This window comes from Haemorhous mexicanus, chromosome 1, assembly GCF_027477595.1.
Source record: "Haemorhous mexicanus isolate bHaeMex1 chromosome 1, bHaeMex1.pri, whole genome shotgun sequence".
Taxonomy (NCBI): Eukaryota; Metazoa; Chordata; class Aves; order Passeriformes; family Fringillidae; genus Haemorhous; species Haemorhous mexicanus.
Genome location: NC_082341.1, coordinates 146,185,630 through 146,210,776, shown reverse-complemented (window position 1 = coordinate 146,210,776; position 25,147 = coordinate 146,185,630). Strand labels below are relative to the sequence as shown.

At 40.0% G+C, this 25,147-nt stretch overlaps 1 protein-coding gene across 6 annotated transcripts in view; it reads left to right on the top strand.

Annotated features, from left to right (window-relative positions):
* The window catches only part of ZHX1 (zinc fingers and homeoboxes 1), a 29,045-nt gene that overhangs the window by 2,739 nt on the left and 1,159 nt on the right, over positions 1-25,147 (top strand). For 3 of the 6 annotated variants that reach the window (XM_059866283.1, XM_059866266.1, XM_059866274.1), the window contains one exon: positions 14,309-25,006. In XM_059866283.1, the coding sequence (XP_059722266.1) occupies positions 14,546-17,170 (2,625 nt within the window). In that variant the 5' untranslated portion in view covers positions 14,309-14,545 and the 3' untranslated portion in view covers positions 17,171-25,006. Of the gene's footprint in view, positions 1-14,308; positions 25,007-25,147 lie in introns of those variants that run through there. The other 3 variants (XR_009489213.1, XM_059866304.1, XM_059866295.1) reach the window with 3 other exon arrangements.

Here is a 25,147-nt window from a genome sequence, read left to right as displayed (position 1 = left end):
TCCTGTGTGATAACAGTTTTGGAGTCATGGCGTGAGGGAGTGTTCTGATTGTTTTTAGCTGAGTGCATGGACATGCTGTTCTCTTCTGTATGTAAATGGTCAATATTCCCTCTCCTTGTGCTTTAGATGCAGGGTCATTGATCCATAAATGTCCAAGATGGTTTGCTTCTGAGTTGTCAGGGACTTGTAAACAAGTGATGCAATTTTCAGTTTAGTCCCATTATCCCTTTTGTTTGCTTCCTATTTCCTAAATAGGCAGCAGTAGTGAGTGTAGAGTTCTGCTGGTGTAGCTCCCCACTACCTGGCAGTCGTGTCACCTTTGCTGAATATACACCTCTAAGAATACAATTTTCTGGTATTATTTAAGTTTCTAATATTGTCAAATTGGGCATTAAAGGGATATGACTACTTATGTTTTCAGCATTATTAATTCTATTAATTCGAATTTACTGTCTTTTACTCTTTTATTCCAATTCATCTTTTCTCTCTTTTCTCTTTTTTTCTCTCTTTCCTCTTTGTTCTCCTGTTTTGTTTTTTTTTTTTAATTTTCATGTCTAGCTGAGGACTTTCCCAAATAGTCAAACCATTTTGCTGCATAAACAGTTCTTTATTTTTCTGTGGAGGTGGAAGCCACCAAAATGATACATTTCCTTATCCTGTACCAACCAGATGGCATTTCATAATTCTGTGCCTTGCACCACTTTCACTGATGGTTCATTTCCAGTTCTGTGGTCTTTCTGTCAAGGAACTGGATGGCGCTTCAGGGGGTCCACTCAGGTCATTATCATGTCCTTCAGAGTTCAGTGAACTGTAATGTATTTCTTAGAACAATGCCTGTACTATCAGTGGATTCTTTCTAACCAGCTTCAGAGATCTGCCCAAACTGAGCAAAAGTTGGCTATTGTCCCTTGTTAGAAGGTGTGTACCACTCTTTTATCCTTTATAGAAGAGCTTTGAGATCATAGGAAATGTTACAGTTCAGTATAATGTAAAGGGGCAGAACATAGCCTACATTTATTGTACCATTAAGATTATAAGGCACACTGTCATGCTAAAACACAGAAGACAGGAAAATTGCTGACGACTAAAGGAGGAGCAGATGTAGTGTGATTGGAGAACCTTCAGGAAAATTTGTAAAGAACTTTCTATATTGCTACTGTTTGCACTTCTTAAAAGATCTAAAAGGTAGCAAAGTATTTAATGTTGCAAACATTCTTTAGCACAATCTCTGCTTGTGCCTGACAGGTCTAAAGGAACTTTATGTATTCTACTTCAAAAGAACAGCTTCTGCATCATGTTTGGAGCCATTTAAGAAAGTGACTCTGGTATTCTGGGCTCACTGCATGCAACCTGGCCTTCTCTGGTAGCGTTTTGCAGTATGCTGCTCACCTTCCTTGTCTAATGGTCTCACTGGGATTTGGGTGAACTTCACGTGCCTTGAGAGGACCCAGAGTTTGAAAGCATTGCTCAAGCAAGGCTCGAAGGCTGGCAGTTCTGCTTAAAGAGTGGGCAGCCAGAGCTGTGTAATGAGGCGCGTGTAGCGCCAGCCCTCGCTGCTTGGCAAAGCCAGCGTCGTTCTGTGAGCACCAAATGCACCTCACCAGACAGAAGGACAGGAATGAGCTTTTGAACTTTCTAATGGTTATGGGAAAAGCTCCACATGTTCAGTACTCTCAATCTTCAAAGGATCTTCAAACCATGTTTATTAGATGAAAAATAGCTATTAGCTCACAATTCTGTGAATGGGTAATCATAGAGATTTTAGGGCTTCAGTCATTGTTTATAGGTTGGGACTGGGATTATTTTAACATTGTCTTAGTTTAGAAAGGTGCTAAGGACTTCATAGATGGAAGTGCATGTTTGTATAGTCCAAGGCAATCTTGGTAGAGGTCTCTAAGCTTGCCTTTCTTAAAGCTATGAAATAGATTAAGGTACACAAAATATGGTACTAACGTGATTACTTCCTCCCTGTGTTACAATGGAAGAACTTGGTTTGTATGTCAAAATACTGTTGATTTTAAAACTCTCTGACTGGCTCTGTGCATGGGTGTAAGGCTCTGTCTTGGTAATTAGGTAAGTTGAGATCTAGGAATGTTGTATGTCTGAAAAAGAGTAAAGGGGAAACAGTGGGGAAGGAGTCAGGAGAGAACAGTTATTAACTACCTGAGTGTAGAAGGCTGGAAGTAAAATGTTAGTTACAGCTGTAGGCTTCCTCAAAGACTCCAGATTTCTAGTCAATCTTTGGAATACCTTCAAAGTAGAAAGATACTGCCTTTTTATACATGGATCAGATGCCCTCAGCAAATCAGTGGAAGCTGAGAGTGCTCTGCAAATCCAAGTTGTATGAAGAGGAGTTGGGCATTTGGCAGCAGTTGCTGAGTGAATTAGATGGAGCAGGCATGAAAACTCAGGAGTTTCTGTTTCTCAACAGGATTTTCAGCAAGGTAAAATGCATTTGGAAATGCAGTGGAATTTTTTGAGGGTTCAGCACTGCACAATGTTCAGCCTTGTTTGCTATGTTGAATACTTAATGGTTCTCTGTCCTCCAAACTTCTCAGGGGGATCTGGTCTCACAAAAGGTTCACCATGTGAGTGTCATGTGAGTTTGGGTTTTTTTTTTCATGGAGTGGTTGAGGAATTGATGCCCATACAAGGTCCCTTCTGGCATTGTAGGTATCTGCTTAAATATGATGCAAACACACACTGCTTCACTACTTGTAGATTATGAGTGTATTTTAAATTTGACTTATTAATACATTTTACTTAAATTTTTTTGAGGAGTTAGTTGGTGAAAAGAGAACTAATTTTTTATTGCATTAAAAGCAGTAATTTAGCATGGAAGAGGCTACTTTTGGTGAGGTTTTTGTGAGATGCCTACAACTTTGGGTGTTTATCAGTCCAAAACCATTCCTTTGAACTCTGATTCTTGACAAGTAGCTTTTTTTTTTTAAACTCTATTTCCTTAGTTCCTCCATGGGAAATATAAGGCCTTGCTAATATCAGCTGTTTGTTTCTTTAGGGGGAGAGGAGGGAAGAGATGGGAGAAAAGAATGGTATTAAAGAAAAGTAAGTTTACTCTTTATATACATAGCAAAGAAATAATCACAAGCACACACCCTTAGAAAGATATATTATCATTGGACATAAAGTCCAGAGAGGGAAAAGTTTTACATCACTTTGTACACTGAAATTCAGACTCCATTGTTTTGAAAGCTGTCCAGTACTGGTATTTACATGGATGATGGCAGTGTGAGCACCATACCCTGATGTCACACCCACTGACAAAGAGTGGGGAATACTTAGACTGCAGTTTAAACCAGATGCAGATGGGCACAAGGTAGTTCTAAGTTTAGAATTTGCAGCTATATGCTGCTTTCTATGAGTGACTATCCTATTTCCAGATGTAATGCTCAATTACAGATAGTAATTATTATCTGTGAATTACTGAACAGGAGCCCTCATCTTCACCAGGCACCGTTAAAGCCCTGTTGCTGCAGAGAGCTGGCGAGAGAGAGAGGCTGAGGGTGAGAGCTCACTGGAGGGTTAGGACTGAAGATTGCTTTGCAGCAGAGCAGCTTCTTCAGCACTACTTTGTGTGGAAAGATTCAGTCATTTCCATCCAAAGCAGTGAAATGAAAAGCTCAGTCAGCCATTTCATCTTGAGATACCCCGCCCTCCAAAACAAATATTAAAAAGAAAATGTAGGTTTTGGTCCATGCATATCCCAGTGATTTCCACTGATTAAGTTGATGCTTGTAATTGGGGTCTAGATAGGCTGTGTTTTGCAAAATACAAGTATCTTTTTAAAATTTCTGTAGAGAGAGTTACAGGATTTATGTAATCCCTTTGATATTATATTTAACCCAAGAAGAGCTTGAAAAGGAGTCTGATTAGCTTACCTTTGTCCTAGATTCAGTTTTAATATCTAATGTTTAAATGGAGGGGGGATTGATCTTTATTCTTAATGATTCGTGCAGCCTCAAAGCACAGTGGTTTCTAGTTGTGTGCTGCCTTTCCCACTGGGGGATGCAAACAAAAGAACAATAATTTCAGACTCCTCCTTCAGTTTCCAAGAGAACCTTAGCTGCTCAGGGATAGCTTTGAATTTTAAAAACATCTTTCTTCCAAATTATGTATTGATTGCACACAAAATAGCAGTGCTCTAATATGCAATTTAAAACAAATGCATGATGGTGCTCATTTGTTTTTAATGCTGCTTTTTCCAGCAGAAAAACAAAAAGAGGGTTCTATTCCCATAAACCAGTCTTGCAAAATCCTTACAAACATTTATTAGTCTAGACACAAAATATTCTCACCCAGCCTCAGCTTGATGATGACAAAAAAAAAGCAAGCTAATATTGTACTTGGCTGTCAAAAATGGAAAAGAGGGAAAAAAAGAAAAAGCTTGCCCCAGGCTAGTGAACCAGTAACATTTTTCTGAGGCTGCTTACAACAACAGATGCATCTTATTCCCATGGGGTTTCCAGGCCTGCCTATTTTCTATGCTAAACTTGGACACTCTTATAAACATTCTCTTTGAGTACCACACCCCAGTTGTATCCTGGGCTCTTCTGATTTGGTTGATTGAATAATGATACCAGACATGTTCATCTTACCTCTCCTGACCTGTCTTTGTATTTCCCTGTCTTGCCCAGATATCATTTAACTAATGCATTCATTCAAAACCAGTCCTAATATATGGAACCCAGAATAATGGGAATAGGTGATTTGATCCTAGCTTGAATCTGAATGTAGGGAGCCCTCATCATATAAACAATTTCTCCTAATTTTGATTTGAATTTATGCTTTCGATAACTTTCGTAAACGGCAAGTGATTCTCATTCTTTGATATTGTGGTAGTTTGCAAAGGTTTTTTTATAAGGGGATAAAGTATATCAGGGATTGTTACTTTATCTCAACATACACTCAGATTATTAATTTTTACTTCTGTTCTTTTCCTAGAAAACAGTGAATTATGTTCACTTATATCTTGTTTTTCAGTTAATGATTAGTTCCTGTTTTTCTAAATTTATGTCTAAAATACATTTGATTTGGAAATTAAATTTTAACCTAATATGCACCTAAATGGCATAACCTCTGTATTATTAAACTGCTGTAAATATGTAGCATATCTAAGAGTACATTTATTTAAACATGACTTTTTTTTTTTAAACCTGCTGATTTGACAGACAAATTATGATACTTTTTTAGTACTCCCTAGAGTAAATTTATTGTTTTTATGATGATGTATCCATGTCTGTTAAGATTTTAACCCTGGCAGAATTTATCCTTCAGCCTGAATTGGAGATCTTCTACAGAAAAAAAAAAGCTGTCCTGCTTTTTAAAGTTTGAAGCAGGAACTTCTGTCATTCAGGAAATAACTTCTACCTTCACTCAGTGCAAATGTCTACAAAGTGAATTTCTGTGTATAAGGTTAGTTGTTAACTGCCAATAATTCAGTGTTTTCACAGAGAATTTCCACCTTTGTTAAGTAAAAAAGTAATGATATGAACTAAAACTATCTGTTATAATACTGATTTTTTTTGTTCCATTAGTAAAAACTTAGCTGTTTGCAATTAGAACAGAACTTCCAGCAGTAACCGGTGCTTTTAATGATTATGTTTGGTTTAATGTCAGTAAATTAGATAGGTGTTTCTCCTATGAGGGAATGTTCTTGAAACATTATTGTAATTCAGTGTGTTCTTGAAACATTATTGTAAATTAACAAAATCTTTCTGTTTAAAACTTACATTCTAAATAATAGGTGTTTTAAACATAGTACTGATTCTTCTCTTCCTTCCCCTCCCCCAGCTGTCATGCTGTTTTGTGCTGTGTAATGTTTTTTAGGCTTTTCTGTTACCTCTTACATGTGTTATCAACACATACAGTATTCCTTTAAAAGTTTTTACTGCTCATTCTCATTTAAATCAGTGAGAGTATGATTTTGACCCTAGGATATTTCTGCAGCTTTAAACTACCTATATTTTTAAAGCAGAACTAATCTGTTTTTCTTATGGTGTTTAAATCTAATGCAAAAAAGAAAAAAGCAGTTCCACAGCTACTAAAGAACAGTGTTTTAGTTAATTCCATATTTTTCACTTAAATCATGTTGTGCTAATTTTCTACCATTATACTTGAGAGAAACAAAGTGAAAGAGGGCAGTCTGTTTTCGGTGACCCTCTCTCTTACTTCCCTGCCAGGACTGAACATGGGAGGTTTGTGTTTCTCCTGCGGGGTGACTCACATGACAGGCAGCTCCAGCAGAGCAGGGCAAAAGGTGCAGCCTCCAGCTTTCCTCAGCCAGTGGCTCCCAAACTGGGGATTGTCCTCTCCAGGGCACTGAGCAGTGACGAGAGGGGTCACGTGTCTGGCACACAGTAAGTCACAGAGGTCAGGTTCACAGTCAAAGTTTAAGAAATCAGCCTGGGAAACAGTGGAATAGGGAGCCAGCCTGGTGAAAGACTTGTTGATTTTTGCTGCTGCATTGAAGGCCTTTGTTCAGGTGAGCTGGGAGCAGCGTGGGACTGCAGGGCGCCAGGTCCAGCAGTGCCTGTGAAATGCTGTAACTGCAAACCTCCTGTTCCTGTGCCACGGCCGAGATGCTTGTTCTGATCTGCTGACTCTTCATTAACCCATGGTAACCTGAGTACAGAGTCACCTCTCCGACTTCTGCAGTGACTGTACTTGAGATTCATCTTTCCAATCCACATGTTGTACTTGGAAGCCTCTGCAGGCCCCTGTCTTTTACCTTTTTTGTCACTGGACTGATAGGCAGTAAACAATGTTTATCCACTCTCTGGATGAATGATGGGGGCATGGGGTGGGGGTGAGGGAATTGGTCTTGTCACACATAGAATAAGACATTATCTCCCATTGAAATCAGCAGGAGTATCTAAGGAGTACGGTACAGTACTCAGCAGGGGCGTGGAGTCACGTCACTGTTGCAAATAGAAATGCTTTGCTTTTCACAAAGGTTAACTTGGTACACAGTGGTATTTTACTAGATAATTGAGACCTGCAGAGAGTGTTTATGCAGGCAGCTTGGACTATCCTTTTTTTTTCTTTGTTATATGATTGAACACCTCAAAATTCTGAGGAGAAACGTTAGAGTAGAAGATACTTTTGAACATCGTCTAGTTAAGCATCCTGCTCAAAATAAGTTATCTGTGATGGTAGGTAGGGTTGTTCAGGGTCTTGCCAAGTTTTAAAACTTGAAAGGATAAAATCCCAAGCAGATTATTACAAACTCACCAGACAACTGGTTACAGTTCCTCACCAGTGCTGAAGTGCTGTTGCTCCACCATCACTATGCCTCTAAAATGATCTGCAGCAGTCAGAGACTATCGTTGGTGTTGCAAGGAAAGACAAGCCTGAGTGAGCCTGATAGTCTCATCCTGGTCCTGGCAGTAATTTAGTGCTGCACTGAGAATACCTGCACTTAGACCAAGTACTCTGAATACAGAGACAGGAACATGTTGTATTTTGACTTGTGAATGTGCTGTTCCAGGACCAGCATTGCTTGGATCAGGTCAGAGGATAGCATCCTGGAGAACTTCTATAAGATCAGCTGTACTTGCAAGCATGAACATAAAATTCTTCTGTATTTTTCCACTATGGAGGAGTCTGGGACTAGGGACTAGGTCAATTCTTTGTTGTGTCTGTTCTTACTGATTCAGTTTACAATTGTAAAGCTGTTATATTATACTGGAAACATTCTGGAGCACTTTAAAGAGAACCTTATAAAATACCAGATCTGAAGTAAAAATTTTTGCTTCCAAAGTGGAGATGCAAATCACATGCCATTGAACATAAAGGACTTTTCATGCACTCTGCACTCCTTGGCCTTCTCACAAAGTGGAAGCAGACCTGCAAGGCTGGGGGAGGCTTTAAGGAGCACATGGGGTAAGAAGCAAGCAGGTGGATCCAAGGCACACAGGAAAGGTTCTGAGCAAGCACATTTGAGCAAAAGCTCATAATGGACCAAGTGGTAGAGAATATTCATAAGAGCAATTGAAACCTTGAAAATGTGCCTTGCAGTCTTCACCTTGACATGGGATTACGTGGGTTCATGCAGTAGAACTGATCTTTTTTGCTTTTCAATTGACACTCCCAAGTCCTTGTTTTTTCCCCATTCATAAAACACTGGTTTATACAAACACTGTGTTTATACATTTATTTGAAGTATTTTGGGATCCTTTACAAGTTATTTAATTACAGGTCTGTGTTCTGGTGTATGCATGTGTGGAGCATGTAGGAGTGGGCATTAGTGTCACCTGGTCAGTTCAGTCCAAGTCCCTGTTTTCAGTTTCTTAAAATAGATGGAATGAGAAATTTTCACATTGTTTCTCTCTTGAGGCTGCTTTTATTCCCTGTTCATTGAGTTTAGGGGGAACACAAGCTGGTTCTAGAGTAAAATTAACAGAGTGAGAAGGGAAGCAGGGAGTGGAAGAAAGGCAATCTCCATGTAAAAGCCATATTATCTTTCTTTTTCTGAGCAGCTCTGTGCCTCAGGGATTTGACATAGGAACTTGAAATTTGGCAGGGATCTGGCCTTGAGGTCTGAGAAATGCATTCCACTGTTAGAAAAAAAGAAAGGCAGAATTATGAGTCAGAATGTATCAATACCTTTTTGTATCCAAGGTAGAATTTGCAGGATGTTTTATCACCTGCTCGTGATCATGCTTTTATTCCTGTCGTGCACATCTGCAGACTGCTTTAAACCATCTATATTTAATGGGTCCTCCTTCTGTTGTCTATCTAGATTCTTGTATTGTCATGCATCAGGGTAGTCCTTAACCTGCTGCTGCTCCTTGGGCTTCTGCAGGTGCTACTGGCCTAGCAGAAGGTACAAAAGCATTGGGAGCTGTAAGCCCTGAGACCCACTCCTACTTTTTAAGGGTAGAGTGCTACTAATACTCTTATTTGCTGTTGAAAAGTACCATGTTGAGTGGTACTTCTCAACAGCAATATTAATGAAAGCAGAAAGCCAAATATTAATGAAAGCAGAAAGCAGCCAATGTGAAATCTGGTTTCCAGTGTGATGAGGGCTCGTGCAGTTCATCAGTATCGGTGGAGAGGGGGAGAGGAGAGCGAGACAATCTGTGCTGGGCTGTGAAATCACCTCAAAATCGCGGGGATTCCTGCTCAGCACCAGCGATGACTCGGGGATGAGCTGGGCTGTCTAGTGAGGAGACCATCTGCAGGGCTGCAGCTTGGGTCTCTGGAGGAGCTGAGGGCTGTCAGGGGACATGAACTCCAGGAAGTCGAAGGAAGGGCTTGTACTTGCAGCACTGGACTAGGGCCTGGGAAAAGGAATGGCTCTAGAAATTTTTCATCTGGAAGAAAAAAAAAAGGCAGAATGAAGTTGAAAGGAGCATTTTGTGAAGTTGTATGTGTGCCAGATTGTTTCATTTTAAAGAAGGAAATCCCATGATAATAAAACCTTTTGTTTTGGTGTTTTAAGGAGAAACTTTTTTGATAAACAGTTTTTTAAAGTAATAATTTCTCACTGTTTACTTTTTTTAAAGCCAACATGAAACATTTGGAGGGTTGAATTAAATGTTTATTCCGTGCAGAACACATTAAAATTTGTCTTCATGTCAGTAATTTATTTCTTCATCATTTCTGTTTTGTATGTAACAGCACAGCAATTAAAATAAAATAGAGCTGTAACTATGCAAAGAAAAAAAATTCCCTGACTCTGCTGCCATTTTATTGGGTATGATAAGCATTTACACAAGTCTGATACTCACTTGCAAAAACAGTTGTGCAGAGATGTCTGACATTAGAAGTGCTGAGTGCTCACAGTTTGAATTGAGCACTTCAGTCAATAAAATAAAGGTCTGCCAAGGTGTCTGTGTCACACAGAAAATACCTGCCTGTGTGACTGAGGAGCAGAGACATGCACCATTCATGCTCTTGGTCAGTGTACCCTTGGTCTTTGAGATGTTGGTCATTAGCTTTATATGATCAGATACAGAACTTGGTTATGGCTTTCTCTGTCAAAAGTAGGGGCACAAGTTCCTGTGCTCTCTGCAGAGGTACCTGGTGAATGTACTGCAACAGAGAAAGATCATGTCGGTCATGGAGCGGTCGCTTCTGGCATGGAATTCTGACATGGAATTCTGACATTTACTTTGATGGAGCTGTTTGTTACCCATTCAAACCAGCACTGAGAGGAAGTAACTGGGAAAGCCCAGTCACATGTCCTGTGGCAGGCTCCCTTCAGCCTCTGCTGGGCTTTGTGTCAGCTTTCCAGTGCTCCATCACGGGTCTGGCTTTGGCACAGCCTGGAGCTCTGCGTGGGCACTACAGTAGCTTTTGGTACTTGCCTCCCTCATTACCAGTCTAATGCAGCAAGGACCCTAAGTGGGCCTTATCTTTGTAATACGTGGGGACTTCTGCTGAAATCAGTTTGATGAGTTTCACTCCCATGTTGGATTAGTACCAGACCTTATTTTAAAAGAGGAATCAAATGTAATATTGCAGGATTAACAGAGATGTGGCTTTATTTTGGAGTTATAAGCAGTAAGGCTCTCTGAACTTTGCAGATAAGGAAACAGTGAAGAAAATGGCACTGAAACAAAGTCTTTTTCACCCCTCTCACTGAGAGGCAGCACAGATGATCAGAGTGTATTAGCCTACACAGAGCTCTGCAGAATAGTTTCTGACATAGATCTACTCTGAATAAAGGGTAGTGGAAGGAGGCTAAACAAAGGATCAACAACTGCATATTGTCATAGGTGTGTGAAGTGGTAGGCAATTTGTAATCTAGGTGGATTTAAAAGTTAGAAGCAGGTTCTATTGCTTCGTGTTCTCCTGAGCCACTCTCTGCATCTCCTTAAAATCACATTACATGGGGCTGGATTTTTTTTGGCATGCTTTTCCTGCACACTGGATAGAAGTGTCATACAGCAGACAGGGAGCAATGCCTTTTCAGAAGGCATACACCCTGAACACACAGTGAACGTTTTATGTAAACTCATTTATTTTTCTTGCTGCATCAGGTACTCCTGTTTGGGGGAGGGAAGGAGGAAGTGAGTAAAAATTTTTTTCTGGAAGCAGGTTCTTTCATGTGTTTTCTGTTATTGACTCTATGTCTTTTCCTTATCAAACTGTAATCAAATGGGCTGAAGGTTTCTGCCTCCATTTAGAAAATATTTATATAAGTGTTCATACAAATCTGCTATCAAGACAACTTTAAATGTTAAATTCCACTCTGGAATTGATCTGTCTTAATATAATTATTAATTAATTGGCATTGCTAACTGTTATGTTTCTGAAGAACAGTGGCCTGAGAAATTGCCTGCTGAAAGATAAAATATCAGATTCTGGACTTTCAAAAAGTATGCCTGCACTTGCTGGTTTATGTTCCTAGAAAAACATCTGTTTTGTGGGCTGATTTGCTAGGAATGTCAATTCTGTGAAAATCTGAGGTGAAATTACAGAAGGGGATGCAGTGTAAATAAAGTTTTTCTTCAGATTCCTTTAATAAAAAATGCTGCTTTTGACATAAAATAAAAACCTGGATTATTTAATTGCAAACTAAATTACACAATACAATGTCAATATTCACAAGGAGGGACAAAAAGAGAAAATCTTTCACAATATTTTGTCACATATTTGACTTTAGGGTAAGTAAGGGACAAGCAGAACCTTTCACTGAAGTGATGACCTTCAGGAATTCATGGAACATGAGGGAGGTCTCAGTGGCCTAGAGACAGGCAAGCACAAGACTGGGCACAAGACTGCACAGTCTTAACCAAGGGAAATGCTTGAGCAGAGGAGAACACGTAGTGAGTCTCAGGTCAGTTAGAGGGATCTTCATTCCCAGCTCAATACAGGAAGAATTTACTAAAAAACAATCTGTAAGAACCTCAAGAATTGTAACAGGGTCCCTAGAAGGGTGGATTTGGCAAAACCAAACTGTAACTTCATTTTGTTGGAGTCATGGCGCAGAATGTTGCAGACCTTACTGAAGTCAAGCTATGTGGCAAGGTCCCACACATTCCTGTAAGCAGAACAGGAGAGGTATTTTAGAGGAAATGAAGAGTCCAAGGATGATGCATAATTGGTTGGATAAGCTGCTCAAATGTGAGTTTTAATAATCGCCTGTTAAATTGAGAGAACATGTCAAGCAGGGTTGCTACAGGTGGAATAATCACATTAGCTCCAGGGAGGAGGGAATGGAGGTTTCTGTAAAATCTGTAGAGGAAAGAAGGCTGGGAAGGGTTGCAGGCATCTCACTCTCTTGAGATTTTACTGAATGCTGTTACAGCTCTTCATATCCATGAATTAAATAGGATTTTGACATCACAACATCCTTAAAGAAAAATAAAATTAGACAGTGTAGTCAGAAGAACAGAGATGCAGCTTTCTTTTTCTGAGACCTGTTTGCGTCTCAAAGAAAAGTGTTGCTATCTTGGTAAACAGAGGAGGGACACAAGAATCTCCTTATGCACCATAAGCAAAACTGAAGCACAGCAGAGATGTGATAGAGATTTAGCTAAAAGCCTGCAGGTGCTGCAATTGCACATAGAACTGTTGGCTTACAGGCACTGAACACTGTTGGGTACACGAGGAGACTGGAGAAGAACCATTTATTGATTTGTTGAACAGGTTTTCCATTTTATTCCTTATCTCCAGCTTTTCCTTCAGCATGCTTCAATGTTGCATGTCAGATCAAATGTTGCTTTCACTTGCACTCCAGGCCATCCCAAAATGGGACCCTTGGCAAGCACCCTTTAAGCTCACTCAGACTGCCCTGTGTATAGATCCTATGTGCTGTGCTGGGGATGAGGTACTGCCGAGTACCACAATCACTTCTCCAAACACAATTTCAGCCAGCAAAACTAGCTGTTAAGTTGCTTTTTAAAATAGGCATTTCTGAAATTTTACTCAAAATCGCAGAAACATTAGGTAATACCACCCAGCTCTTCCCCCAGAGCATTGCTCAACATTGTCTTGGCAGTTGTCTTCCCTTTTGTCAAGAGCCCTCCAGCCCCACTGAGAAGCAGCACAGTTAATAATGCTCTACCTCTTGTCCCTCGAGACACTGAGACAAATGGATCTGTTTAGCTTTGCTTCATGGTTCTCTCGCTGCAAAGAGAAATGAGGTGGCCTGCAATAGGTACTTTGTACATACATGAAAATAAATCTCTTTTGCACTTCTGTGCTCAGTTTTACAGACTGCCACTATTAACTTGTGGAAGAAGGATATCTTTCTACTCCAGTACCATTAAATAATTGTCATCCTGGAATGATGATTACCCAAGATTAATTGAGCATTTTCAGTGTCCTTAATGCCATGTAACCATATCCTTGGCATAAAAAGCGTATCATGTGTGGCTCTGCACTTTGGATGTAGTCACAGATGTAGTGCAGAGGGTGGCTGTTTAGAACATTCAAGGAGGATATTTATGAAGCAGTAAGGTGACACAGTTTCAAAAACAGAGTCTACAAAGCAGCATTGGGTGAACTGGGATGAACACTTTTTTCTTTTGCCTAAAGAAAAAATGTGAAGCTAAGGCTTCTTCTTGGGATATCAGTCTTTAATGCTTTTTCTCTCTCTGTTACAGTTTACACAATCAGTCATGTCTCTGTTAATGCATAGAGGCGTGAAAGCAGATTTTAGTTAATTGCCAAGTGCTAGCAATCAACTTTTATTGGTTTGGGATTGGTCTTCAATTGGAGAATGACATTTGGGAAACTAGGAAGAAAGGATAGTTGTCTTTTGTCTGTCAGAGTGCCTTAAAAAGACATTGTTTTGCCGGTTTTCAGACATGGAAGAAAGGTCTTGCACATGATTGTGCTTGCATGTATAATGCAATAGAAAAATACTGTACACCTGCCTTTTCTGGGACACTTCACAGCCTGTGACATGAAAGACATGACAGAGCCAGTAGTGGAGATTTCATGCTGGGCTCAAGTTAGTAATAGGAAGGACTTGAGCTCACAGAACAGTCAAGAGACACTGTCATAGTTTAGGCAAAGCAGTCCAAGGGCAAGACTGACCTCAGCACTGTGCCAAAAAAAGGCTTCTGAAGCAAGGGAAACAGTCAGGAAGTTACCTGTTTTACACCATTCTGTTGTTTCATGAACTGAAACAAATTTCAGCCTGTAATAAGTGGATTGGATTTTGCCTTTCTTATCATAGCTTCAATTATCTCTTCTTGGAATGGGTCTGCTGGTTTCAGGGGATGAGCAGTGGCACACTGAACCCCAAAGGACTGAATTAAACTGTAATATGTAGCAAAATAGAAATTATTATTTAAATTAAACTAATTCCACTGTCTCTTCTTTACTACAGGTGGTGGATGTGGACTTTAAAACAGTGTGTCTCAACATCTCATCCTCAACTATTTTTAATCTGATTGCACTACGAAAGAAAAGCTGCTAATGGGATAAATGTTGAGACTTTACAAGAACTGACTTGAAGTACCGAAAGCCATTATTATTATTATTTTATTATTACTATTATTAATCAAGAAGAGCTTGAAGCTAAGTCTATATCTGACCAGTCGTTACCATTTTCACAATTACAGTCATGGCAAGTAAACGAAAATCAACAACACCCTGCATGGTCTTAGCCAATGAGCAGGATCCAGATCTAGAAATGGTGTCAGACTTGGAGGAAGGACCACCTGTGCTCACACCAGCAGATAACCCTGCAGCAGAGGGTGTGACAAGTGATGAGGATGTTCATGAGTATGTGGATTCAGACAATAAGAAAAACACAAATAAAGTAGAAGGTGGTTATGAGTGTAAATACTGTACTTTTCAGACTCCAGATCTCAATATGTTTACCTTTCATGTGGATTCAGAACACCCCAACGTAGTATTAAATTCATCCTACGTTTGTTTAGAATGTAATTTCCTTACCAAAAGATATGATGCCCTCTCAGAACATAATTTGAAGCACCACCCTGGAGAGGAGAATTTTAAATTGACTATGGTGAAACGTAATAACCAGACAATCTTTGAACAGACAGTAAATGATCTCACTTTTGATGGGAGTTTTGTTAGAGAAGAAAATGCTGGACAGGCTGACTCTTCTGAGGTCCCCTCATCAGGGATCTCCATTAGCAAAACTCCTATCATGAAAATGATGAAAAACAAACCCGAGGCTAAACGTATTGCTGTTTTCCACAATGTAGTTGATGACATTCCTGGTGAAGAAAAGGGAACTGAAAATGAGCCAAACTCTGAAGAAGTAGTAGAAAACCCCCCACCGGCAGTTTCTGAATCCAAACCAAGCCATTCAGTTGTGTGCAGTGCAGCAGATGTGGCTGGGGCAGTAGTGACCCCGGCACCAGTGCTTCAGCCTGGGGTGGCACAGGTTATAACAGCTGTTACAGCTCCACAGAACTCAAACCTGATTCCAAAAGTCCTAATACCTGTAAATAGCATTCCAGCCTATAACACTGCTTTGGATAACAATCCTCTTTTGCTTAACACCTACAACAAATTCCCGTATCCAACCATGTCAGAAATCACTGTTCTTTCCTCTCAAGCGAAGTACACGGAAGAGCAGATTAAAATATGGTTTTCTGCTCAGCGTCTGAAACACGGAGTGAGTTGGACGCCAGAGGAGGTGGAGGAAGCAAGGAGGAAACAATTTAATGGCACAGTGCATACTGTGCCACAGACCATTACCGTTATTCCAGCGCACATTTCGGCCGCTAGCAATGGTTTACCTTCCATTTTACAGACATGCCAAATAGTTGGTCAGCCAGGACTTGTTCTCACTCAAGTTGCAGGTACAAATACGTTACCAGTAACAGCCCCAATAGCTTTGACTGTAGCAGGAGTCCCAAACCAAACACAGTTACAGAAGAGTCAGATTCACAGTGCTCAGCCTATTGCAGAAACCAAACAAGTTGCTGCCGTTCCAGCCCCTCAGCCTATCAAAAATGAATCCACGCTGATGAATCCTGACTCCTTTGGCATCCGAGCAAAAAAAACTAAGGAACAACTGGCAGAATTGAAAGTCAGCTACCTTAAAAACCAGTTTCCTCAAGACTCAGAAATTGTTAGACTTATGAAAATAACAGGTCTCACTAAAGGAGAGATCAAAAAGTGGTTCAGTGATACACGCTACAATCAGAGAAACTCAAAGAATAATCATGGGATTCATCTTAACAGTGATTCATGTGCCACCATTGTTATTGATTCAAGTGATGAAATGAATGAATCTCCAACAGTAGTCACTCCACAGAGCAAGCCATCTTGGGGTACTTTTCCTGATTTCACCCCACAGAAATTCAAAGAGAAGACTTCTGAACAACTGCAAGTCCTCCAAGCAAGTTTTCTTAATAACCCTGTCCTTACTGAAGAAGAGATGAATAGATTAAGAGCCCAAACAAAACTGACCAGGAGAGAGATTGATGCCTGGTTTACAGAAAAAAGGAAATCAAATGTCTTGAAGGAAGAGGGAGCTGACATGAATGAAAGCAATGCTGGCAGCTCAAAAGAGGAGTCTGGAGAAACATCTGTGGGAGATGGAGCAGCAGGAACAAAATCAGGGTGTTCTACTTCAAGCAAAATAGGCAAAAAATCACCAGAGCAGTTGCACATGCTCAAAAGTTCATTTGTCCGTACTCAGTGGCCATCTCCACAAGAATACAACAAGCTGGCAGAAGAAACTGGGCTTCCAAGATCAGAAATCGTGAGCTGGTTTGGAGATACTCGCTATGCCTGGAAAAATGGTGGATTGAAATGGTATTACTATTACCAGAGTGCCAGTGCAAACAGCCTGAATGGCCAAGGCTTTGCAAGGAAGAGAGGGAGAGGAAGACCAAAGGGGAGGGGTAGAGGGAGGCCTCGGGGGAGGCCTCGGGGAAGCAAGAGGTTAAATTGCTGGGACAGAGGTGTATCTGTCATAAAATTTAAAACTGGAACAGCAATCCTGAAGGACTATTATATGAAGCACAAATTCCTTAATGAGCAAGACCTTGATGAACTGGTAGCCAAATCTCACATGGGATATGAGCAGGTCAGAGAATGGTTTGCAGAAAGGCAAAGAAGATTAGAACTTGGAATAGAGCTGTTTGATGAGAATGAGGAGGAAGATGAAATGCTGGATGATCAGGAGGATGAGGAGGAAACAGATGATAGTGATACTTGGGAACCCCCCAGACATGTTAAACGTAAACTTTCAAAAACAGACTGATGTACAATTTGGAATTTGGGGGCCAAAAACCTATGAATTAGGTTTGATGTTATGGTGAAGAGCCAAATGATTTTTCATGGCCTTCAGTTTAGCAAGCAGCTGCTCAGCATCTTCCTTCCACCTAAGAGTTACATGGGCAAGATGCTACCTGTGCAGGCAAGAACTGTTTGCTTTGTTGCTACAAGAGATGAACATCCTCAGGCCTGGCCTGGGACCGGGGGTTACAAACCAGATCAAGTTCAGCTCCTCCTTTTCCACACTACCGATGGGAAGGTTCACGTTCATCATACACCTGACTGCTTCTCAATATTTAATTGCCTTATGTTGTTTAATTCCAAAAAAACACAGACACTTTTTTTTGTTGTTGTTGTTGCTGTAAGAGAACATTGCCTGCTTGCGAAGGAGGAAAACACAAAAACATTAGATGTCTTTTTGCAAGCATCACTTCATCTGAAAGGTTTCAAGGCCTGGGTTTATTTCTTAATGAAAGCATTGAAAACAAAACAGAAGGGGAAAAGTGTGACAAAAGGAACCAATGAACCTAGGGGTGAGGATTGATTGGTTTCAGAAAATAAGGTGATATCTGCACCTTTTGCATATCTTTGGAGTGTTTTGGGTTTACAGAACTTAGACTGAAGTGTTCCTTGTTGATAATTATGAGCTAACTGAATGAGTCTGATGCTAGAAGATGCTTTTTGTTACAGTCAGTGTAATCAGTGTATCCCACATCAATCTAATTTAAATGCCTGACAGACTTGATGCAGTTAATAGTAACACTCACTTCTACCTTGTGCATTCTTTCCTTTGTTGGAAATGGTAAAAGAAGTATCTATATTTAAAAAAAAAAAAGTTATTTCTTGAAATCTGACACTGAGTTTTAAGGTTAACAAAAGACAAAAACTGCCTAAAAGTTGTTCAGCGTTGCCTAGGGGTTTGTAAGAATACACAGATACAGAGATGAAAAACATCTTTTGGTACTAGAGAGAAAGGTTTTCAAGTAAGCTGTGGCAATGACATGGTGTTTAATTCGCAAACAAAATGAAGCTATATGGCTTTTACATGCTTAGTAATTACAAACAAGTTAGTGTTGAATTGTTCTTCAGTGATAGCCCAGTTGAGTGATGTGTGTGCAGGTTTAACTGTAAGACATCCTAATTGAACTCACCACTGTGCTGACTGCTCACAGGACTGCTGGGTGAATACCTCTATTTCTGGAGTTGGTTTGATCTACCTGAACTGAACTCCAGAAGTAGTTTAATCTGATATAAAACATTCCTATCTTAAATAAGTGTATATAAAATAATAATAAAAAAAGAGCTATTTGGTCTCAATACTGTGAAGTTACAGTGCAGTTTGAATTAGCAACTTAAAACAATAGGCCAAATTCACACAAATTTAGTTTAGGCAGATGTTTGGCATTGTAGAGAACTGTTGCTCTGAGGAAGAGTAGTTTGTAATTTTGCTATTGCCAGCCTGCATTTTTAGGGATAAGTTACTTTATATTTAGATATCAAAAGATGGTGATGAATTGGTAGTGCTGTCACCAGCATTGTCTGCTTTTACATTGGCACTAATAGATACTAGCAATCTCCTTTTGCACATGTGACAGCATCTTCTCTGTAGGCTTCTGCATCTGATGACTAATGAGGACAGATTGGTGCAGAGAAAATGGGACCTAATGTCTCCCCATCTCCAAGAACCTATGCTAGAATTTTAGAATTAGTCTTTCTTCTGGACTATGATAACTCAAAAAAACCAAGAAAGCCCTTTTAGTCATGATTTTGTGAAGCAGAGGAGTCCATGTTGGATCTGGTTTTCATATCTGATTGTGGGTGAAGCCCAGGCTAAAGTAAGAAAGTGAGTAATGTCTGATAGAAAATACTATTAACCTCCCAGACGTTCCTCTCTGGACTCTTGTAGCTGCCCTTCTGCTCACAGATTGAATAAGCTCCCTGAGCTTCAGGAGGATGTTGCATAGGAAAGCCATTTACTGGGTTACCTCTTCTGACTGTTTTAAGATTATCGGGGAGAAAAAGGCAATAGCTTATGGTGTATGTCATGAATTTGATGATGAAAATATTCCCTGGCTTCCAAGGCTCAAGTTAGTGAGGCACAAAGTGGCCAGCATTGCTAGAGAGGAATAGCCAAGAATCCTCATTTTAACTTTGGAGTGGGGCAGAAGCAACCCCATGTAGTCAGCATATTTCACAGGAGTGTTTATGACTCTGCATGTGTGGGGGTACAAGAGAGATCAAATCTGGCCTTTTCAGCATGGGGCTGGGAGGGATTCTCCCCATTTGTGTGGTAATAGTGTGGATGATGGTAGTAGTGTGCTGTTGTAAATGCCAGCAGATACAAGAAAGACTCATGCTAGCTTCAAGCTCTGTTGGGAATACAGGGTCAAAAATCTATCCTTGCTGAGTAGGAAAGAACAAAGCTAGAAGGAAAAGATGCTATTTTTAAGTTTCCAAAAATATTAAACCAAATCCTTGGGAATATGCCTCTAGCAAGCAAAATCTGGAGTTGCCTTAATCCTTGAAGTTGACCCAGAATTAATTTTCTTTAAAAAAACCCTAAAAACCCAAAACAGCCAAGCAGCTTGTCCAAATAAATATCTCCATTTTTGTTAGCAGAGACTTAAATAGGTTAGCTAGGAATCCTGTCTTTAAAAAATGGGGGAAAATACAGAGATCCAAGTTAATTACGTGATTGAACTGGGATATTTTCCACTTTGGCAGTGTTCTATTAAATAACACTCAGCTACAAAGGTAGGCCTTAGCACATCTGGTCTGAAAAACACAGGAAGAGGAAATACATTGTTTATCAGACTAAATATAGTTGGATTGGAGGTCTTTCAGTTGAATGGTCAGAGACAGTGGCTGGTGCATACTGGGCCAGATTTTTGGTTGCTGTAAATATTAGAGTTCCATGTATTCCACTGGTTATACCAGTGTTTACAGCCCAATGGGAAAATTATCTCTTTGCAGAACATAAAATTTAAATTAAACCATGTGCAGTGGATCAGCTAATGAGAGATGCAGAGTCCACACATAGCATGTTGGGCTATGTGCACATTTTAAACCTTTCTGTTGTGCTAAGGATGAGGAAAATCTGGGTGGATTCAGCCTGGAGACAGAAGTTGTCTGCATTCATTATTGCCCATAGTCTGACAGTTACTTCTGTTTGAAGAGTCCATTAATTACCAATGTGCTTCATGTTTACAACATGTGTATATTTGCACTGGCAGAGAGGCAAACTCCTTCCAGAGGCTTCCCGTGTCAGGACTGACAGGGGAGGCGTTGGAAAGTGCTGTGGTCAGTTGTACCTGTGATTTGTGGTCATGGCTGGTGGCGTTGTACCCGTGATTTGTGGTCATGGCTGGTGGGAACTCAAAGCTGCTGGTAACAGTGGTTTAGCCCAGATTCATCTCAGCCACCCTTAGGCTGCTGTGGGCACTGTACAGTCACTGAGAGAAACAGACATGGCCTGGTGGGTGCAAAGGATGGCACCTTCTCATTCTGCCAATCCCCTGGAAACTCCCCGAACTTAAGCACATCAACAAGTGTCTTAATTTATTATGATTCCAAGCACCTCTGTGCTCATCAGCAGTGCACCCCTGCAAGCTTGGCTCCCTCCTATACTTTATGCACACTTCCAAGGTGTTTTGGAAGCTGTTTGGACTGAATTATGCTGGCAGTGGGAAAGGAAGTAGAAAGAAAATATATCTGCCCAGGAGTGAGTGTCCATCTGACTTTACTGACTTTCCTGCATGGTAAGGACTATGTCTAGATGAACCTGTGTTATGTTTTCTGCATTTCTGTGGAGCTTCCCTTCTTAGGTTTGAGCTCATTATGAGCCAGGCTTCAGTGACTGTCACTGACACTGAGACAAAGAAACTCTGATCTTGCTTAGGTCTTACCTCTGGGTGGCTGGTTTCTCAGTCTTCATTGGGACCACTACATCAGAATTCAGTTGTGAACATCAGTTCCTTTAGAGCTAAGCTAGTGCATTTCTCTTCATCTACTGTTTCTGCCAGGACTGCCTGCTCTCATGATGCCAGTTGTGCTGTCTCTGGAATTCGGCTAAAGAGAGAACACAGATAATCCTGTGCCAGAATGGAGAGGGAAAAGAGCTAAAAGACGGAAAGCAGTGTTACAGCCAGGGATGACATCCACCATCACAGTCTCGTCCCACTTCATGGCGCGTTTCGCCCTCGCTTCCGAGGCAGTGAAAGAGCACAGTTCCATCTTAAACTGTGCTGTCTTCCCAGCATCACCTCTCAATGACCCCAAAGTTAGTGTTGGAAAAGAGAAAGTCAGGCCTATATTCCCCTGGAGGTTTGAATGAACTAACAGTGCTGGCTTGTAAGAAGTGAACAGAAGGGAAAATGCAGAAGCTTGAAGGCTCTGACTTTTGCTTGCCCTGCAGAATTTACTTTTCTAGAAGTTGATAAGCAAAACAAGTTTAACTCCTTCTGTTCTGACAGAAGGAGTAAATTATTACAGTCACGCCTTTTTAGCACATAGAAATCTCTTTGTCTGAAAGCAAAGAAGAGGAAAGATGCCTAGTACCTGATTATTAGAATTTAGTGTATTATCTCTAATACACTGTAGTAAGTGAGGCCATGCCTTTTTTAACCTTGTCTGGTACCATGATGAAAACTGCTTTTTCATTACATTATGAACTGTAATTCATAATTCAAAGTTACTGACTGTAACTTTGATTATTGGGAAATTCATGCAGCGTCCACACATGACATGAAATAATTTTCTAATGGATGATTTGCTCACCTTGAACAAAAGAAGATTTTCTTTTTCTCTCCAAGAAATGTTTGAGGCAGGCAAATGCACTCCCTTCCCCTCTGCAGAGCAAAGAAAGGATTTCTGGATCCCGTACAAAGTGATTCATGGCTGCACACGGTCCCCGTAGGCCAGAAAGCCCAAAGATGCAGACATTCTCCTCCTCCGTTTTCCTCTGAAATGAGAGCTCAGCAGTAACTCTGACAACTGATCTCTGGCTGCTGAGTAACCAGGCTGTGGTTTAAGGTGGGGAGTGTTTTCCCTTTTGCACTTAATGGAGTACTGTGTATTCAGGCTGGATGTCAGTATTTGCTTCTGTAAATATGGTAGTACCAATTTGCGTCCTCCACCTGAGTCCAATACCTGTCTATATTCATATCTCCCAAGGAGAGAAGATAATCTTTAGGCTTCTGTAGTGTTAAATGTCCCTGCCCTAACCTGAAGGCACAAAAGTAGAGTGCAATTAAATATAGCTATTTAATTTATTTTTTGCTTTGAAAATAATTTTGCTTTCATTCAGTAGTAATAGAGAGATGGTATCAATGACCAGAGAACAGTAGAACTTTAAGAATTGTTTATAATACCTGGAATGGTGGTGTAAATTAAAGATGGAAAGGGCTAGTAGAGGATTCATTTCCCTACACTGTACAGTGCAGGGTTATATCTGAATTCTCCATCCAGTTTGTGATATCCTAGGATAAGTAGATTTACCAAGAAGCATGACACAAACTTACCAGGTCAAGTTACTTGAGGTTTGCTGATGTATTAAAATTCTGTAGCAAAATATTTTGAAATAAGAATTACAACAGAAAGTGAAAAATCCCCTTGATGGCTACTAACACACAATAACTCAAATTTCTGCTTTTTTCCCCCACTTTTAAAAGGGATAGTTTGAAGCACAAGAGGGTTATAGCCAGTATTTCCAAGTTTAATGGTTGGAGTTCTTGGGGATTTTTCTTTTTCTGTGGTGAAGAGCATCTGCACCTTTTCAGTGAACAGTTGTTGCAAAACCAACTCACACAACATTATAAAATGTAGAGGGGTAACTGAGCATTCTGTAGCACTTTTCATGAATTAAGGTGGGATTTGTCTGATGCATGTCGATGTCTGCACTGGGACAAGACACTGTAGGTAGTCAGCACAGCAAGGAATGCAAACCTGCTCATCCTGCATGCCTGGAGTGGCTCAGAGGAACTGCACCCCAGCTCCACTGACTTTCCCCTGACTTGCAGGCAGCTGCTGACACTGCAGACATCTGACATTACAGAGAGAGATCTTCTGGCTGGATTGCAGCACTGATCTTTGTGTTGTGCTTAGCAGTGGTACTGACCTCTGCTTCCAACTTGATGCTTGTTGGGAAATGAGGCTTCTTTTTTTTTTTTTTCTTCTTTTATTTAGAGCAGGTAGCACTACAGTGGTGGATAAAGTAACTGATCCTTGGTTATAATACTGTGGCATAAAAATGCTTTGGGTTTTCTCAAGTATTTTAGAGATGAGGTTACTGTGTGAACATTGGACTGTGCATAACCTAGAATGTGTTAGGACACATAATATTTGTGTCCTGGTTGATGAAAGTATTTCCTTGTGCTTATTCAATACTAGATACCTATCATGAATCTGTCCCTAAAGAATCTGCTGGAATGACAGAAGAGTCAAGTCCTCATCTATGCTATGAAATGATCAACCACGAGAGCTCTGCTGTGATTTCAGAATATTCCCCCATCTTCCAGTTTCAGCTTACAAAAGTATTTCCAACCCTGCATAGTTGGCTATCTGCATGTATGCTTACAGTCTGTACAGAAATGCACTAAAATGAGTTGCCCTACCTGGGAAGGCTTTATATTGTACAGAAAATGTGGCACTAGGTACTGCTCTTCATGTGCACAGGAGAGTTAACAGGTGTCAGTCTCGTTTACAGAAATGATGGCGCTTTGCAATTTTCTATAATATATTGCAATATATTTAAATGTCCTGTTTGACATGTGAAATGAAATTAAGTTAATGCATTGTTATGTATTTGAAGTATAAGGAAGATGATTCACTAACGACCAGCAAGGTTTTTAGAAAGGTGTCCAGTATGTAGCTGTCTGTGTGATCTGTCTGGTGTACGTGATATTAAAGGAAGCAACAATACTGTCACTGTTTAGAATGAAGAGTTTCTTTTGAATGATGCAATAGCTTACAATGTCTTTCCTTTGTAGCTGCCCAGTGTGGTGAAGGGGAAGCAATTCTTGAAAAATTTCAAGATAACTGGTTAACTGTGAATGGGCCTAATCTTTCGAAACCAAGAAAATTTTTGGACACACACAGGACTTGAATACTCAAAAGGATTGGAACTTAGTGTTGTGCCAAAGTTAAACTACTGCAGTTGGCAGTTCTGCACTGTAAATAGAAGACTGATTAAAAGACAGCTTGTAAAAAAAAAAAAATCAAATTTTAATACAGTACGTTTTTATTCTGATACATGATGGAAACATTCTGTTTTAAACCTTTTTTGAAGAGGCTTCAGTGACCACTAGATTTTGTCCTCTTATATTTTGTTTGGCCTAATACTATATGTTTTAGTAAGATGGGCTTTATTGCCTGTGTTCTTTGATATGTGATTAAGCTTATAGCTTTGAGTGACCAAACATTTTACAGAGTAAAAGTTCTTAGAAACAGTATAATGTAACTGATATTTCTGTGTCTTATTTATCAGGCTCTGCACAAACTTGGAAAGTTGTGCTGGACTTGTACAACTCGTATATGAGAACGCAGCATACTTCTGGATATTACAAACCTAAGCCTTTGTGGCTATATGGATCTTGTCTTTGGATTTATTTTTGTTATTTTTTTGAGGCAAAGAAACGAATGGATGCTGCTGTAAAATATTTGTAATATTGCCATTATTTCTTTCTGTAGCAATTATTGCTTTTGCTTCAACAGAAAAAGAAAATAAATCAGAGATAGAAAAATCCTAAAGACGCTGGTAGAAGAAAGGATCATGTGAGAACTTCTGAAAATAAACTTTGTACCAAAAATTTGCAAACAGAAATAATGGAATAAATGTCTCCTTACTGAGTGTGTGTGGTTTTAAGAGGTGGTGTGGAAACCAGGAATCGTGTCTGCATGAAAATGTCACAAACCAGACCTTCTCAAATATCATTTTCCCTGTTACACAAAATGGAATTTCACCAAT